Consider the following 18,960-nt stretch of genomic DNA (forward strand, 5'->3'; position numbering starts at 1 on the left):
TATTAGATCAGCAATATTCTTTACCACTATTCCCCGGCAAACAATTAGTATTTTTTTATTGCTACATGTATCTGGGCTTCAGTCTGTGTAAAAAAATTTAGTCTTCATGCTTACACCTCTTGCTTGTACCACAGGGGCTTGTAACACTAAAATCTGCCAAGTGTATACAGTTCCAAGAGCCTGGCAGTGACAGAATATACCTTGATGATAGTTTTGAGTGTTACAAGCCCCTGTGACTTGCTCTTCAGGAATGGTATGAAGCATGCTATTGTGATTAATGAGAGTAATAAACTTTAAATATGACCAACTTCGATCAATAATGGCTTCCTTTCTGACTTCTTGTTTGGTTACAAAATTTAAGAAGCATGAAGGTTGTGAGACCATGTGAGTGAGTTTAGTTTTACATCGCTTTCAGCAATATTCCAGCAACATCACAGCAGTGACATGAGAAATGGGTTATACACATTGTACCTATGTGAAAAAGAGAAGTTGCAAACTTCTACATCACTAGGCTATCCCACTGCCCTGTGAGAACATGTCCTGTGTATGCTTAGTAACAGCAGCAACATCACAAAAATCAGATATACAGCAACAAGTCCACATAATCTGTTAAACAGAGGAAAGCATTCACTTGAAAACTGAATTCAACAACAAAAATTACAACAATAAATGTAGACACAGAGACATAGCAAACATAAGGTTTAATATGCGACTATAACATCTGTACCAAGTACTGTGGAATACCCATTTCTTGTTTCACTTTTATGCAGTACTGAATATGGGGTATACTTTCTTCTTTCCAACAGCTTGTGTTTGAGACAATAAGACATAAAGGTTGGCCAGGTTTACACAGATACCCCTAACAAAGTAGCCTGACTTTCCCTGTCCCTGTTTTATCCCCATAGAAAAGGTAACTGGAAACACAGACATCTCTTAAGTTTGATTTGAATGGTTTGTTTGTTGTATAACACCACACTCTGCAACAATCCAGCTATATGGCATCGTCTGTAAATAACTGAGGCTGGATCACTCTAGTGATCAAAAGCATGAGCATCTATCTCACAAATGGCACATGATGACATGCGTAAACCAAGTCAGCAAGCCTGACCATCCACTCCCATTTATCGACTCTTAAGATAAGCATGGGTTACAGCAGATCAATTCTAACCTGGATCTTCACGTGTCTTTTAGTATGGAGCTGCCTGCAAAGAAACCACAGCTTCTGTCCTCTCAGCCTCCACAGAGGTGATCTAGCACAGAAACACTACTTGTGTCCATTAGGAAAGCTGTTGAGTGCTTACTAGTACTCCACGTCAGTATCTCGTAGGTGAAGGGTTCATTCACACAAACTCGTCAAGAATGTAAACCATTTTCAATATTGGAATTTCAGTGTGTCAACGCAAACAGATCCTGAAGCAAACCCTTCCAGGCTAGTCAATACTTTCAGACTGACTTCCATTTCAGGAAATCCTCTTAGCTCCCATCAGTCATAACAAAACACAATTCAACTAAGACAAAAATCTATACATATTTGCAGAATAAATTTCAGTCTATCAAGTTGTGTAAAATACTGACATCAAACTGATAATAACCTGGGTGAGATGACAGAAGCAAGGTTCTAACTGCAAACACAACATGTACTACAAAAACCAGGTTAAAAACACCCAGCTCACATTAATCTGTAAAGGTGGTATTACAAATCACAATGTTCTTGTAGGGTGTGCGATGGGTCAAAGTTTTCTATCTAAGTACCCCATCATCTATAATATAATATATTCTTCAGCTCGGATGCAAAAATTTTGAGTTTTTCAATATCTTAACCATGTGACTAAAATTACATCGAAATCTTTTTAATCATGAAAGAAGAACATAGTACACTGTTTAATTTATCAGACACATGACCATAATGGGTCCGGATATTGAGATGGGTACCCCGGTCGAACTCATTACCCAACAGTCCTGGGTATCCGGGTTACTTGTCCCAGCCTCACTTCCGTGTCTGGATGATCATAAACTTGCCATGAGTATTTTGCAGAAACAATAATGGTCAGACAACCGAAGGAAGAGTGAATATTCACCTACTTCTGTATAATGAAATATGGACTTATTGGTGGGCAAAAAATTCAACCAGAAAATCAGTAACTGTTATTCCTTCAATATAACCTGTATACTATAAAGAAAGGACAACATGGAAACAGATTCACCTAAATCAGAAAAATATCACTCTCACAATTCATCAAACCTTACTCAGACATCCAGTACAACCTTCAATCACATGACACTGAAATATGATCAATTTCCAATTATTTGAATCTTGATATCTCCATGAGCAAGTATTCCATAATCACTCATTCCCAGTAAAATCATAACTCAACATGAAACAGCCAGGGACCAACATAAAGAACACTGTTTATTGGAGAACTAGCAAGCAGCTGTTATTTTTTCAAATTAACAAATGGCCATTTTGGTTCCTGTTAAAGAACTCACACAGAAGTCATTTCCGAAACAGCATTTTGCTGCAATAACAAATAAATGGGAGAAAGGCAGTGAATTGGATCTAATCTTTAGTGGGGAAATAAGCTCCACCAGCTAGCTTCTGCCTATCACTGTAATAACAGGGAAAGGGAGGTAACTCTGCCCTACATAAATTACCCCTGCGTAATGGCTGTTGCTGTCATTTGATCATGTTGAAGATGTTCCATTAAATGGTTCTATTCCACCGAACACGGTTGTGTAGCATGTCACTGACAAAGCCATGGACTCAACTAAACTCTGGCTTAATCCACCATCAAAAATGTTTAAGTAGTGAATACTTCACACAAATTGTATGATTCAGATGATTGTCATACAGTAATTGGTTACGTCAGGACAATATTTTTAAAAATAGTTATTCTGATTTGGATCAGGCAAACCACTGCTTAAAACAGTTAGAACTGATGTTTGTGGTGGATGCAAGACAGCACTACACCATGTCATGCTGAGGATTGTGTTATACCAGGTGGTCAAAAAATCACACTCTGTCCCCATGAATTTGTTGGAAACAAACACAAACCACAATAGGACATATGTCATAATGAACCTTTGGTTAGGCATCTTTCTATATCATCCATTCCTATATCTGCTCCCTTTCAAAGCAACCAGGGAATCCCTTCCTTGCCGAATACTCATAAACTCCACTGTAAATATACACTTCCCACGACAAGAATGTGTACAAAGTAGCCTATTAAACAGGAAATACATGCATCATGGATGTTACAAAAGAAACAGTTTCAACAATTACATATCAGCTGATGTAAAATTTACAGTCTGGAAATAAATTTGAGTTTGATATGATGAAAAAACATAATAGGGATTCAGTGTTCACGAATAGTGTCTAACAGACTTGCTGATAGAAGTCTACAACCTGCTGGGACCAGTGTCTTCCTGTATATTTCACGATGACTTTGACTGAAGTTATCATATGTGACATGTCACACTTGTTTGCTGTGTATAAATTTTACGTTTGTTAATAATTTCAATGCCAATTATAAGAATTGTCAAATCTGAATTGTGTGTTTAATTCTTATGCCATGGGTCCTGTGAATTTTCAGTGGGTCAGACAGACATCTGAACCTTGCAGGAACCAATTCCTGTTACTTTGAAACACCATCCATGAACACTGGGGATCATGAAACATTGTTACATGTAACTGTACAACATCAAATACTCCTGAGGCTTTACTACAAAATTATCCCCAAACTATTCAGGAACATTAATCTTGTATGATCAGAATGTTTTCAAAATGCTCCTGTAGATCATCTTAAATCTGCCCTTAACAAGCATACAATATATGATCAATTTAAAAATGAAGCAAAACAATGAACCAAGATTTTCTTCTATATATGTGATTCAAAATCATTAAAAGAACCACTAGACCACTTTTAAGCACTGAATATGACTGATTGGGGACACAAAGCAAACAAGGGCTATCATTAATGTCTAACCTTACCACATACGCATATGTACAGACACATCATATGAAGGATGACAGTAAGATTCAAACCAGCAATAAGCAGAATCGTAAGTCTTGATGAATTATAACATTTGTGGTGGTCAAATCTATATTAGTAGTTTTTACCATGAAGATTGCTTTGATGCATATGGCCACTAGTGCAACTGTACTATGCAACCACAAAACCACAATTCTCATAAATCCATCATAAGGTATACAATTCATGACCATCTGAGCACAAGCGTTGTTTTGTACAACACCATACTGGCTACACAGAGCCTGACAATGTTCCTGACGATGTGCTCAACTTGAACCAACCTGTGCCTCTTCTTCGTGGAGCCAGGGAGCCTATATAAAGGGAGAAACGTAACCAGTGTAGCCAATATGGTGGCAGCGCAGTATTTAAGATTGAGCCCGGTTTATTTTCAACAGCTGACTACGTTCGCTAAGTGTTATAACAACTGAAATCCTATATGTAGAAGATATGTTAACTATTTTGTCACTTCAGTTTAAGTCAAATAATTGGTATTAGTGTCCGTATTAGGACAGTAGATTTGTAGTAAAGTTTCAAGTCGGTAAGTTATAGCTCACTGGCTTCTATTCTCAATTCACCGCAAAGATAGACTAAATTGTGCCGATAAAAACTTCTTTCACACTTTCGTTTAATTTTCAGGAGAACATACCTTTAGTTGAAATGTATTTGGAAGTAATAGTGACAGTTTTGTGACTCAAAAAATTGTTAGGGTATAATTGAGGTGTGTGAAAAATATGACATTTCGCCATTGAAATGCTGTACGCAATTGTTTGAGTATTCCTAGTTACTTCCTCAAAAAAATCTTTCACATACACCTTTAATTCATATGAGGGGGAATATACTATCAGGTGAAATGTGTTTGCTAGTAATAGTGAGAGTTCCATAATCTAAAACAAAATGTTAGGGTGTATTTGAGGTGTATGAAAAGTATGACATATCGCCGATCTGCTCTGAATCGCCATTGATGCTTTAGGGTTATAGTTCCAGAACTTCTTTCTTTCTTGTTGATCTTATTATTTGACAAAACTGGAAAGGTGTTTTAGAATGCTTTGTGAGAGTTTTACACTTTATTTTTGAGGGCAGTGTGACAGTGTCAGTTAACATTTTGTTAATGTCCATTCCATTCCCCACATACAGTAAGATATCTGAATTAATTATTAATGTAAACAAAAATGTCTCAAAGTAGATTTTTTAAAAGGACAGCTGATGTTAACGTGTTCTCGCGATACTTTTACCTTCTTTAACATGTTTTGGGAGGGAAGGCCACGGTGTATCATTTATTCTTTCATTCAATGACATGGACTTCTTCCTTTTATTCTTTTTCTTTATTTCTTTCATTCATTCACATAATTCTTGCTCTTAATTCTTACTATAATTCATTTATTCATTCACTGTAAAATTCCAATTGATACAATAAACTGGCTGAAGTTCTGTTAAACCAGGGATAATCTACAACGTATTTACTCTATATACATGTGGTCTCCCTGGTTAAACACAACTGAAGTTGCACCGGGAACGAGCCAAGTCACTGTGTGCGTTGGGGCACGATGAGGCACACATAAATTAGTACAAATGGTAAAGAAAGCAAGTGAGTGACCTATCCCTGTTGTTGAGTATCCTTGATGGAGGCATGTGTGTGAGTCAGTTCAGGTCTTAAACACTGCAAAGAGACAGAGATGACATATTTTACAAATAAAGGAACATAGTGATTACCTTTCATTCCTTTCTTTTTCTTTATGCCTTTCTTCTTCTTGCCATCTTCCCCAATGTCTGTTCCTGTGGACATGTTGGTGCTTGGAAGGAGACGGGCGATTGACCCACCGACATTCGTCAGCTGTTCCTCTCCATAACCAAATGGAGGTTTGCAGCTCAAGAAAGTTCCATGCTTCTGGAAGCCTCCACTTTCTGCTTCTTCAGGAGTTCGAGAATAGCTAGAATAGCGATTGTTCCTGTTGAAAGGGAAGCAGACCCCATCATCTACACTTCGGGTACCTCTTGTCATAGTGCAGTCGGAACTCATGAACCTTCTCTGCTGTTCTGTGTGACAGTATTCCTCATCATCACTCTCATTCTGCAAGACAGAGTATGGAATATGATCCCCCTTGCCATATAGGGCTTTGTGGATGTCCCCTTGTGGTATCTCCTGATGGCTGAAGGTCTTCATCTCAATCCCATCTTCATCGAGAGGACTGGTCACGTTATACTCATTTGTACTGGAGGCATCACTTCGGGGTGACTCGATGGAGCTTTTGTCGGATTCAACATCGATAACTTCATCAAAATCGGGATTGACTGTATGACTTATCTTCACAGCGTCATTTTTCTTGATGCTTTCATCAGGATAAAAGTAGTCATATGCCCCTCTTTCCTCCAAATCGCTTCCTTCAAGGTCACACCAACTTCCGGCACCCTTACCTGATGAAGGAAGTCCCGAGTCTCGTTCAGCATCCTCTCGTTTCACGTGACAACCCGGCATGAAGTTTGGGTGGCTGTAGCTACGTTTACTTCCCTCTGTGCCGCCATCATCTTCATCTTCACCACTCCAGTCATCCGAGCCAGGCCCACTGGTGGCATCTAAACTACTCATATTGGGCCGACCGTGTGCAAGACTGAACTCACGGGCGTTCAAAACCAATACATTAAACTTGTCTTGTGGGAGCTCGGCTATCTCACGTGCCCTTTCCTTTATCTTGTCCAACTGCAATAAAAAAGAATTTGTTTCAGACATAATCCAAAGTACCAGTACCTAGTACATACAGACATAGTAGCTGATCTGTAATTTAGTGTAAAGTAGTTTCTTTACACACTGAACGTTAGATAACTGGATAACCTTAAAATATGGGAAAACCATGTCAAACATCTCCTATGCTGCATGGTTTTCTTTAACATATACCTGCAGTTGAAAAAAATGGCTCTTACTTAGCCAATTGTGGTCTCATGGCAGATGCAACACCTCACCAAACTTAAAACTGTCAATTCATATCAGTTTATATGACATCATGCAGTGCAACAAAAATCAACACTCATGCTGTAACTGAATTAGTTCAGGGTGAAATTAAACTAAACAAGTGTTTAATACTAATATGACAATGTCCCACGCTGCTAAAGAAGAATGAAATATTTACTACATATTCACTACTTGGTCACAAACAAGAAGCCTGAAATGATTGGTGTTTACACTATCACCAAATGTAGACTTCGACAAAGCTGAAGACATTCAGAGTAATGTTTATTGAGATACTGTGTTTACATAAGACAGGAAAGTGGTCAAAGTGTCATGGTGACCTTGAAAATAAAGTCAAAGAAATCGACTGGTGTCTGTGTTATCTCCCAATGTAGGCCGTCAACAAATTTGAAGACACTGGGTACAACAGTTCATGAGATATCGCGTTAGTAAGAGTTTGAAAAGTGATCCAAGAATTGTAGTGACCTTGAAAATAGAGTCAAGGTCACTCAAATTCACTGGTATCTGTGTAATCACCAAACGTAAGCTGTCACCAGATTTGAAGAAACTGGGTACAACAGTATATGAGATATCGATATCATATTAACAAGAGTTTGAAAACTGGTCAAAGAGTCACAGTGACCTTGAAAATAAGGTCAGCCCAAATTAACTGGTGTCTACTTAATCACCCAGTGTAGGCTGCCAGCAAAATTTGAAGACATTGGGTATTACAGTTCATGAGATATCACGTTAATATTAGTTTGAAAAGTCGTGATGACCTTGAAAATATTGTCAAGGTGTCTGTGTAATCATCCAATATAGGCTGTAACAACATTTGAAAAAAAAACTTGGGTACAATGGTTCATGAGACATCACTTTAACAAGAATTTTTACATGAAACATGACTTTAAAGTGGCTTGACTTCAAAATGGTTGCAAATGTAGCATGAGAACTACCCAATTTAGATTCTTTCTCATAAACACATACTAAGGTGAAAAGTGTAGAAATAAACAGTTAATGACTGCTACTGCATCTTTCTATATCATGATGCATAAATGAATGTGTAGTGACTACTGGACAAAGTCAAACTTTATGGATGAACAACCTTTTTATTCATTACATTTGTTCTGACACTCCAACTTAAAAAAATGCCACTATCAGCAACACATTGATGTTAGTAAAGTCAAATGTCTGTACATGGTGTACAAGATCATAATACTTACATGAGTGATATGACACGTATTTCATCACTAACATTAACTCAAGTTCAACAGATAGGAGTCTTAACAAAGATATTTAATTCATTGCACTAATGATAACATTACCACTGATGACAGTGTTTTGCCGTTCATTCATAACAGAGAAAATGGACAGCAAATCCCTTAAGATATTGAATAGCAATTTCTTTTATTTCAACGTGACAATTATTATCAAGTTAACTTTTCACTATCCACACATTTTATGACTCACTGAACACTGAACTAGTAGAAGGTCACTACCAAATTACCGAAGTTTTGGTCTGACAACAAAATTACCATTTCTTCTGCACATGGTCATTCATAACCTACATAAAAGTAGAGGAAAGGCACAGGTGTTATCATATGGCCATACATTACTGACATTATACTGCAACAGAGAGCTGGAATACACAATATAGACACCATTCATATCAATATACACACCACAACAGGCTGAAGGGAGGTAACTCTGACAGACATGACCTCAATGTTGAGTCCTGCTCAAGTTTCTTAAATAGAAACTAAAGTGGCCTTCACAAGGCAAACTGAAGTTTGGCAACACATGTTGTAAAACTCGAGTTTGAGACAGAGTGATCATTATAACAACTTGCCACTAATGCCAACCTCAGAGGTGTCAAACTGTCCAGATATTAAGGATTGGTCTCTACTCTCAAAAACATTTCCATCTATCTTTGGTGTTGTTTGACATCTGAACTGCTTTTTTGCTGAATTGTGTCGTTCAGACACAACCAATCGAAGTCAACGAAATTGTCACATGAGGTTTTGGTTGTCAACTTGATCTACAGAAGACTGCACTAATAAAGAAATGGTGCTAAAATGACACAAAACATTTGACATTTGTTGGACGGATGGGTGAAAACACAAAAATGTTAGCAACGTGTGCTGTCAAAATTCAGTTTGCTGTGAGAAGGCCTCTTAAAACTGCAAACCAGCTCTATGGCCAGTTCCTCAAACTAGTCTAAGTCTCTGTGAGAAATGTGTCCACCTGCTCTTACAGAGAATGACTGAATGATGTTTAGCAAGAGTCACCAGTATCCCATTAGTGATAAACCAGTGTATTATATATTCATCTGTCATGAGTGAGTGAGAATGGTTTTACGGCACTTTTAACAATACTCCACCCACATCTCACAGGAACCTAGAAATGGGCTTCAGACATTATACCCATGGTGGGAATCAAACCCAGCTTTTGTCACGAAGAGCTTTAACCACCTGGCTAGCACATTGCTCCAGATCCTGTTATGGATTAATACTCTGCCACTATTCTTAACCACCACTTCGTTTAAATGTCGTGATGTCCAAATTAGTGGTCATATCACAATTCCGTGAGATGCAAATAAACATCTGTGCAAATATGGACGGACATGAGACAGTAAATACGTGAATGGGTCTATTTAGAAAAACAGAACGGACAGTATATGACACACTCAGAAGAAAAGGATGGCAGTATTACCATGCGTACAGCTACATCCATAAATAAACAACTTGGAACCCGAGAAACCAGTTACTCAACAGCACTACTAACGACCCAAACTGTTGATATACAATGACACACAATCAGTTACATATAACCATCTAATCCCTGTTATGACCAGCCCATGAAACAAGTATGGGGTGCTGAGGACCTATTTTGCCCTAAATTCCCAACGGGCCTGCTATTACATCCTCGACCTTTGGGATGATGAGTACCCTCTCCACAAAGCCCATTTCACAACCTTTATTCTTATATGTCAAATTCTACCATGTCTGTATATTTTCAGCTTTAGGAGGCATGGAAATATCTTTTGATGTATCCTTAACTGATTGGTCTTATTTGGATACAAAATAATGTCTAACCACTGATTTGTTTCCACTGTTGAGATTCATGTCCAAATTCAAGTCTCTCTTTGGGAACTATGAGACAGAAAAAGTTGCATGTATCTTATGCTTTTCAAACCGACTAAAAGGGTGATCAGTTTCGTACAATGTGGATGTGAGGATTGTTTCCCCACATGGTACAATGTATAAAGGTCATTTCTGCTGTCCCAAGCTGTGACACTAAAAGCAACAAAAACCCATACCCACTAAGTACAATGAAGATGACCCTGTTTTTCTAAAAACCCAAAATTAGGGATAACTGCTAATGCTTCTTATGTTTTGGTATCATACAGCTTCTATACACAGGGACTAGCACTGAGTCTAGGCTGCCTGGAAGCTACAATATATCAGCCACTTCATGCTACCTGCACAGCTGCTAGTGGAAGAAAGCAAGAGCAACAATACTTGTTGTATGGAAACTGACACACAATAAATTAAGTTGAAGAGTCTTACTACAGGAACCAAGTCTAGGGGAATCATTCGACAAGTATGAAGTACAGGAAACCTACACTATCAGGCATCTCAAGTGGATCAACATGGTTCTAAGGGATAACAAGTGATGAATCTGACTACAGGATCCAAGTCTAGGCGACACAATAAACAAGCATGAAGTATGGTAGACCTATTGAAGCTTCTCAGCAAGATCCACATAGCCTTAAAGGATAACAAATGATAAGTCTGGCGACACATCTGGAACCCGTTTCACAAAACTCTTGTAAGCCTAAGATCTCGTAACTTTCCTCGTAGCATTTGCACCTCCTATGTTACAGAATGCCAGGTACAAGTGCTACTAGAAAGGTTACGAGATCTTAGGCTTACAAGAGTTTTGTGAAACGGGCCCTTGAAGTACAGGAAACCTACAGCATCAGGCATGGTCTTAAAGGATAACAAATGATGAGTCTGACTACAGGATCCAAGTCTAGACAGAGTCTGATACCAGGATTTCATCCAGTCCACTCATGCAACAAGCATGAAGTACAGGAAACCTCCACAACCAGGCATTTCAACTGGATCCAGGCTGAGGGGATGACCAATGATCGGATGAGGTTTGTACACATTTACACCCAACAGTACACATCATGATCCAGCCATAGTGTCTAAAAATAATACTTATCCTTTGAATCATATACTGGTTACCTTAAATGCAATTAGCAACAAGCATCCCACCAAGCAAGGCTTTTTTGTCCTGATATTACTCTTGTTCAACAAAGACAACTTTGTGAAAATGGCCCTTGTTGAATCATAAATAACATACAGGCCAACTCATAATCCAGCAAGAAAACATTGTGATTGAATTCCTTTTAATTAGCACTAAATATCCTAACTAGCAAATCATTGAGTCTACCACTTTTATTATTAATCTCCTGTCTGAAAGTAATGAAAATCTCTCATAACAGTTTATAATACCACTAAAATCTAATGAAAATGAGCCATGGTCTTTTCAAGGTATTGGGCCCAGACTGCATCGTTGACATTGGACAAAGAGGAAACCCTAATATATAAGTACAGATGTTATAATAGTTGTGTCCAGTAAATGATAATCAGCACTAACAATGTTCTCTGTGTCTCATTAATTACAAAGAAACTAATAAATTACTGGAGAACTGCTGGAGTACCAAACTGGCCAGATCCATGGCTTATGACACATGCATTGATATGATTGATTTTGTACGTACCACACTGATATTGTACAAAGGCTAACTCATTAACATTGACACTGAAGTCAATAACCTACCGACCCAGGTCAGGAACACCTGTTGTTTGGAGACATCTGTTCTGCTAATTATGGACTCTTCCTCTTCTAGATGAAAATGTATTCTACAAATCCACCAATACTGGTTTTCTCAATCGACTTGTATCATCTTTTTTTTTTTTTTAATTTCATGTTAGGGATATTTCATTTCGAATTCACTCAAAATGTTACCTCAACTTTCGAAACATCTAATAAGCTTGCGTCAAGACAAATAGTTTCAGAAGTATTTCTTAGTAGCTGACAGATAAAAAACAATTGATTTACATGATTTACAGGTAGGGACTTTCTAAATAATCATACTGATATTTATGTATGAAAAATATCCTAGTACCATCTAATTTCGTTAAGTGGCAGTTAGAAGCTTGTGTAATGAAGAGGAACAGTTTTTATGGACACTCAACTTTTTTTACCCTAATGGATGCTACATCTCAGTGTAGATGTTAACAGCACTTGCTTCATGATGCTGTTGCGATCTACACCAATACATTACCCCTGTTGCAATAAAAACTTTATCCATAAAAATTATTCCTCTTCACTGTAACCATTGCTATTAATTTAAGCGAAAACTGAATAACAGTGTCTAAGTTTTCTCTTCAAGCTAATATTGTAAAATCTGAATGAACCTGATGCAGGTAAGCAATGTTTGCATGGTGTTGATGTCGAGATAGTCTGTAGGTGAATAGGGTCAGAGATCATTTATCTACCTTGAGTAGAACAACACTTCTTCAGGCTTAGATTTCAACCCACTGAACACTCCAACACTGACTGCTTAACAATGGGAGATTTAACTATTAACCTGACCAGTGAATTGCCAAACTGCAGCATTACCAAGTAACAGAGTGACAGATTCACTATACAGTTCATGTTCAAACATGATCTAACATTACAGACCCATTTAAAGTTACTTGCAGATATCAAGACTTATTACTTACGTTTGTTGCACAAATACACAGTGTTCTATGACCGGGGTGTAAATTAGTGCACAAGGGGGTTTAGGAAGTCACTCGTGCATTGCAGCTGAAGTGGTGGAAATGTTACCAGCAACAAGTGTGTAGCATGTGCCGAGCGGAGTCGTCATTTAGCCATCTTGACATGTTATAAATGATCAGTTAATAGTGCTAGGGCTGGCGATGTTTTGTTGGGGGATTAACTATGGCCCTGGTTGTATGGAGGATTAGTTGCATGACCTAACATGAAACTAGGGATGTTTACTTGCTTGTGAAGATTTCCCTCTCGGCTGAACGCCGGCAGCTAGTCAAGGCTACTTCACCTGTTGAAAGCTGTGCCGTGCTGTAACACAAGCTAGGGTAAACTACAGCTGCAAGGAAGCTTCATACCTCCACATAGGTCTGTGGCAATGTGTAGGGAGGTTGTCACTTCTACACCATCTCCACCACAGTCAGTACTGGGAACTACATCTACCACACCACGATGTCTGGTCATCAACTCAGTCTCAATGTCAAGGCTGTCTTTAAGGTCACTGTTTGAGCCTCAACCAATCAGGCTTCTCTGTTTCAGGAAAAAAAGGAACCCCCCCTTTGACCTGCTAGAAACTCCATGCTGCTATGTATAGCAGGAACTGTAAATGAGAAACTGAGCACACAGAGAGTGGTCAAATGTAAACTGAGAGCCATGAGCCCACAATCCCCTCCCCACAGTAAATCTGTATCACAATTAAAGTAGGTCAGCTTGTTACGAGGAGTATACCCATGTCCACATGAGTGGGCGAGAGTTCAGCTAAGCTAGGTAACAGGCCAAGCCTACATACATCAGTCAAACTTCCCTATACCTGGATCAACCCAACCATTCTGCAGTATTTTGAGCCAGCTAACCTGTCATTGCTTGTCAGACCATAATTTAATCATGTCAGTCATCCAAAACAAATATGCTATTAAAGAAACAGAGCTGCAATGACACATTTCTGAGATAGTACAAGTTGTCCCTCCCCCTTTTCAGCTGGGATAACAGCATGCCTACGTGGGCGCGTGTTTCTAGTACTCACAGAGGGCCACAGTGTAATGCTATCCTCTCACTGGTTATTGTGACTTACGCTGGCAAATATTTGCCTTCTCATTATGTTTTCTTCCCTGGAGGTTTTTTATATGCTTACCTGACACATGCGAGAGAATACAGTATTCTATATATCCAATTTCCTGTCATAACTAACATGATACAATGGTTTAACCACTAGTGGCCTCTCCTCATGAATATCCATGACAATCAATGAACTGGCAATGCATTTGCTTTTTCCTTTTAAATTAAAACACAAACTACCCTCATCTTAAATGAATAAGTAGTCTTTATAACAGGTCTACAGCTGAAATTGAACTGCACAGTAAATCATCTTTTTGACATTAAAAGAAAATTTTCACTTGATCTATGATGGTTATCACTAGTTTTTCAATGATAAATATAACATTATTAATACAAGCTGTATGAACTGTTCTGTCTAAATGAGGAATGCAGTACATATTGATCCTTACAACTATACTTAATTAAAAAGTCTGCAAAAAATAAAAAACTTCAACAAATTAACATTGTTTTAAAATAATAGAAGCTTGCACCAGATATGGTAAAATAAAACGTATTACTGCTAAACACTACCAAATGTGAGAGTTTTCATAGGCATTTAGAATATGGATGTAAACATGTAATCTGTTGTATACCTATTACTTTGAACATACTCGCCAATACCAAATGTTAAGGCCATCACTTCTTTCTTAACTCTTCAACTTCTGGGTTCAACAAGTTCAAGTATATTTATCTAATTTTATCTGGATCTGTTTGTATGTGTATACAGGTCATGTTCTCCATCCTGATATTCACCACATGATTGAGGGTTTTAGTGGAAGGGTGTGATGATACTGCAAAAATGATTCTTGAAACGTTGTGTAAGTATTAAAAGTGAAAATCTAAACAGACTAGATGGGCTTTCCCAAACTGTGGCCCAAATCCTGATGCGATGTGATACATGGCCAGTGATACAAAACAAAAAGAAACAAAGAAGACTTCTTAAAGCTGAAGAATAATCCAATGCAAACAGTGTTAAAGGTAAGCTGGAAGACTTGCCTTTGACCAATGAGTTATAATTTTTTTTTATCAGTTGGGTTCCCTGGTACTATTTGTAATGTAATGATGGACTGTCAACAATGAAGTAATAGTCTATCTCCATTTTATTCACTCATCTGAAATATATGAGTTTAACAGTTTATGTTCTTTGTGATGTTCCTCTTGTATACTGAGGAGTCAAATTGTATTGCATCATGATGTTTCCATAATACTTGATGACTGTGTTAGTATCTTCACCCAAATCATTGCAATAAAGAAGCTGTTATCCACAGAAAACGTGGTTTTCCATCATGTTCACAACTACTATAAATGTTTCCATGAACTTGTCTTGACAAAGGGCACTGTGCCTTTTGTCATCCTCACTAAAGTACAAGGATTTCCAGACCCGTGAAGGTCCCGGGATAGAATAGGCCTTCAGCAACCCATGCTTGCCATAAAAGGTGACTATGCTTGTCGTAAGAGGCGACTAAGTGGTCAGCCTCGCTGACTTGGTTGACACATGTCATCGGTTCCCAAGTGCGCAGATCGATGCTCATGTTGTTGGTCACTGGATTGTCTGGTCCAGACTCGATTATTTACAGACCGCCGCCATATAGCTGGAATATTGCTGAGTGCGGCGTAAAACTAAACTCACTCACTCACTCACAAGGATTTCCAACTCTGCATTTTTGCAATCACTCACAAATATGGATAACACAAACACCATGCCAACTGCCCACATATAGAAGCCATTAATGTGTGGATTAAGACTCTTCTCTCATTATAGATTTAAAGAAATCATACAGATACCCTTGCAGATAAACACATCTGTCTAAATAAGATGAAATTAGAACTGAAAGAGAAAACAACAATCAGCATGTACTGTTTGGAGACGGTGATGAGTGAGTCGCATGGGCGTAATGCCGATTGGAATAGGATTGCAACTTTCATCACACAGTATCTACTGAATGTGAGTAGATGGAGGCAAGATGCATGTCTTCACATTTCCTACTTCAGTGAAACATACTAGCAGGGGTGTGGCAAAGGCCAGCCTGGAAACAACTGGGGCAAACTGACATTCAAACATACAATTTTAGGTTTATTGGTTTGGCCAAGGGATGTAACTCTGTACATCAAATTACATGTGTACCTTGGAGGGACAGCTTCCTGTTATTGAAATCTTAGCTTTCTTTGTCCAAGTTGACAACTTCCTGATTGCAAAATATTTTTAGATTAAATTTCACACGGCTTGGAAACTAATCATTTCTTAGGCCCTTCAGTATAACTGGTTAAATATCAGTTAACATAAAATCTTTTGTTATCCTGAATACTGTCACCATTTCTGTCAGTCAAAAATGTACACCTGTAATGATGCTCACAGCCCTAATTAGCAATTAACAAAGCCATAACTGAAGAATATATTTTCCGGACTAACTACATTAGGACAAATACTGGTGGTTCTTTTATTTAGAACAGTGACGGTTTACCCTGTTCAAAAGTACAAAATTGGTTCATGATGAATTTCAAGACAACCACCACAGACCAATTACCTCTCAAATTCCGAAAAACAACTTTGTCTTAAAACTTAGTGTAAAATGTTCCATGAGAAAAGACTGTATAACTTTCTTCCACAGATTGCATGTGCGAATAGGACTGGCTTGTCTCGGCAAAAAACAGAGTGAATGATTTTATTGATTCTGTGATTAATGACCTGAGGTCAGCACAACCTCCACACTTACCATCAAACATAATGAAAGAAGGGGAGGCTGTTGTGCCCATGCTGAGAATGTATTGATCTAAACACTTCAAATCACCACATTGTACTCTCCTTGACAAAACAAATAGATCTTGAGTTGTCGATCACAACACTGTACTCTACCACAGTTGAACAGACATGACAAACAGGAGTATGACCATAACCCCTTCAAACTACCTCACTGTCTATTGGACATAACCCCTTCAAACTACCTCACTGTCTATTGGACATAACCCCTTCAAACTACCTCACTGTCTATTGGACATAACCCCTTCAAACTACCTCACTGTCTATTGGACATAACCCCTTCAAACTACCTCACTGTCTATTGGACATAACCCCTTCAAACTACCTCACTGTCTATTGGACATAACCCCTTCAAACTACCTCACTGTCTATTGGACATAACCCCTTCAAACTACCTCACTGTCTATTGGACATAACCCCTTCAAACTACCTCACTGTCTATTGGACATAACCCCTTCAAACTACCTCACTGTCTATTGGACATAACCCCTTCAAACTACCTCACTGTCTATTGGACATAACCCCTTCAAACTACCTCACTGTCTATTGGACATAACCCCTTCAAACTACCTCACTGTCTATTGGACATAACCCCTTCAAACTACCTCACTGTCTATTGGACATAACCCCTTCAAACTACCTCACTGTCTATTGGACATAACCCCTTCAAACTACCTCACTGTCTATTGGACATAACCCCTTCAAACTACCTCACTGTCTATTGGACATAACCCCTTCAAACTACCTCACTGTCTATTGGACATAACCCCTTCAAACTACCTCACTGTCTATTGGACATAACCCCTTCAAACTACCTCACTGTCTATTGGACATAACCCCTTCAAACTACCTCACTGTCTATTGGACATAACCCCTTCAAACTACCTCACTGTCTATTGGACATAACCCCTTCAAACTACCTCACTGTCTATTGGACATAACCCTTCAAACCACCTCACTGTCTATTGGACATAACCCCTTCAAACCACCTCACTGTCTATTGGACATAACCCCTTCAAACTACCTCACTGTCTATTGGACATAACCCCTTCAAACTACCTCACTGTCTATTGGACATAACCCCTTCAAACTACCTCACTGTCTATTGGACATAACCCCTTCAAACTACCTCACTGTCTATTGGACATAACCCCTTCAAACTACCTCACTGTCTATTGGACATAACCCCTTCAAACTACCTCACTGTCTATTGGACATAACCCCTTCAAACTACCTCACTGTCTATTGGACATAACCCCTTCAAACTACCTCACTGTCTATTGGACATAACCCCTTCAAACTACCTCACTGTCTATTGGACATAACCCTTCAAACTACCTCACTGTCTATTGGACATAACCCCTTCAAACTACCTCACTGTCTATTGGACATAACCACTTCAAACTACCTCACTGTCTATTGGACATAACCCCTTCAAACTACCTCACTGTCTATTGGACATAACCACTTCAAACTACCTCACTGTCTATTGGACATAACCCCTTCAAACTACCTCACTGTCTATTGGACATAACCACTTCAAACTACCTCACTGTCTATTGGACATAACCCCTTCAAACTACCTCACTGTCTATTGGACATAACCCCTTCAAACTACCTCACTGTCTATTGGACATAACCCCTTCAAACTACCTCACTGTCTATTGGACATAACCCCTTCAAACTACCTCACTGTCTATTGGACATAACCCCTTCAAACTACCTCACTGTCTATTGGACATAACCCCTTCAAACTACCTCACTGTCTATTGGACATAACCCCTTCAAACTACCTCACTGTCTATTGGACATAACCCCTTCAAACTACCTCACTGTCTATTGGACATAACCCCTTCAAACTACCTCACTGTCTATTGGACATAACCCCTTCAAACTACCTCACTGTCTATTGGACATAACCCCTTCAAACTACCTCACTGTCTATTGGACATAACCCCTTCAAACTACCTCACTGTCTATTGGACATAACCCCTTCAAACTACCTCACTGTCTATTGGACATAACCCCTTCAAACTACCTCACTGTCTATTGGACATAACCCCTTCAAACTACCTCACTGTCTATTGGACATAACCCCTTCAAACTACCTCACTGTCTATTGGACATAACCCCTTCAAACTACCTCACTGTCTATTGGACATAACCACTTCAAACTACCTCACTGTCTATTGGACATAACCCCTTCAAACTACCTCACTGTCTATTGGACATAACCCCTTCAAACTACCTCACTGTCTATTGGACATAACCCCTTCAAACTACCTCACTGT

At 38.7% G+C, this 18,960-nt stretch overlaps 1 protein-coding gene across 4 annotated transcripts in view; it reads right to left on the reverse strand.

Moving 5' to 3' along the window:
• The window catches only part of LOC137256044 (serine-rich adhesin for platelets-like), a 73,027-nt gene that overhangs the window by 42,467 nt on the left and 11,600 nt on the right, over nt 1–18,960 (reverse strand). For 2 of the 4 annotated variants that reach the window (XM_067793719.1, XM_067793736.1), the window contains exon 2: nt 5,739–6,723. In XM_067793719.1, coding sequence (XP_067649820.1) covers nt 5,739–6,723 — 985 coding nt within the window. Of the gene's footprint in view, nt 1–5,738; nt 6,724–13,108; nt 13,312–18,960 lie in introns of those variants that run through there. The other 2 variants (XM_067793728.1, XM_067793744.1) reach the window with 2 other exon arrangements.

The sequence above is a fragment of the Haliotis asinina genome, chromosome 1, assembly GCF_037392515.1.
Source record: "Haliotis asinina isolate JCU_RB_2024 chromosome 1, JCU_Hal_asi_v2, whole genome shotgun sequence".
Lineage (NCBI taxonomy): Eukaryota > Metazoa > Mollusca > Gastropoda > Lepetellida > Haliotidae > Haliotis > Haliotis asinina.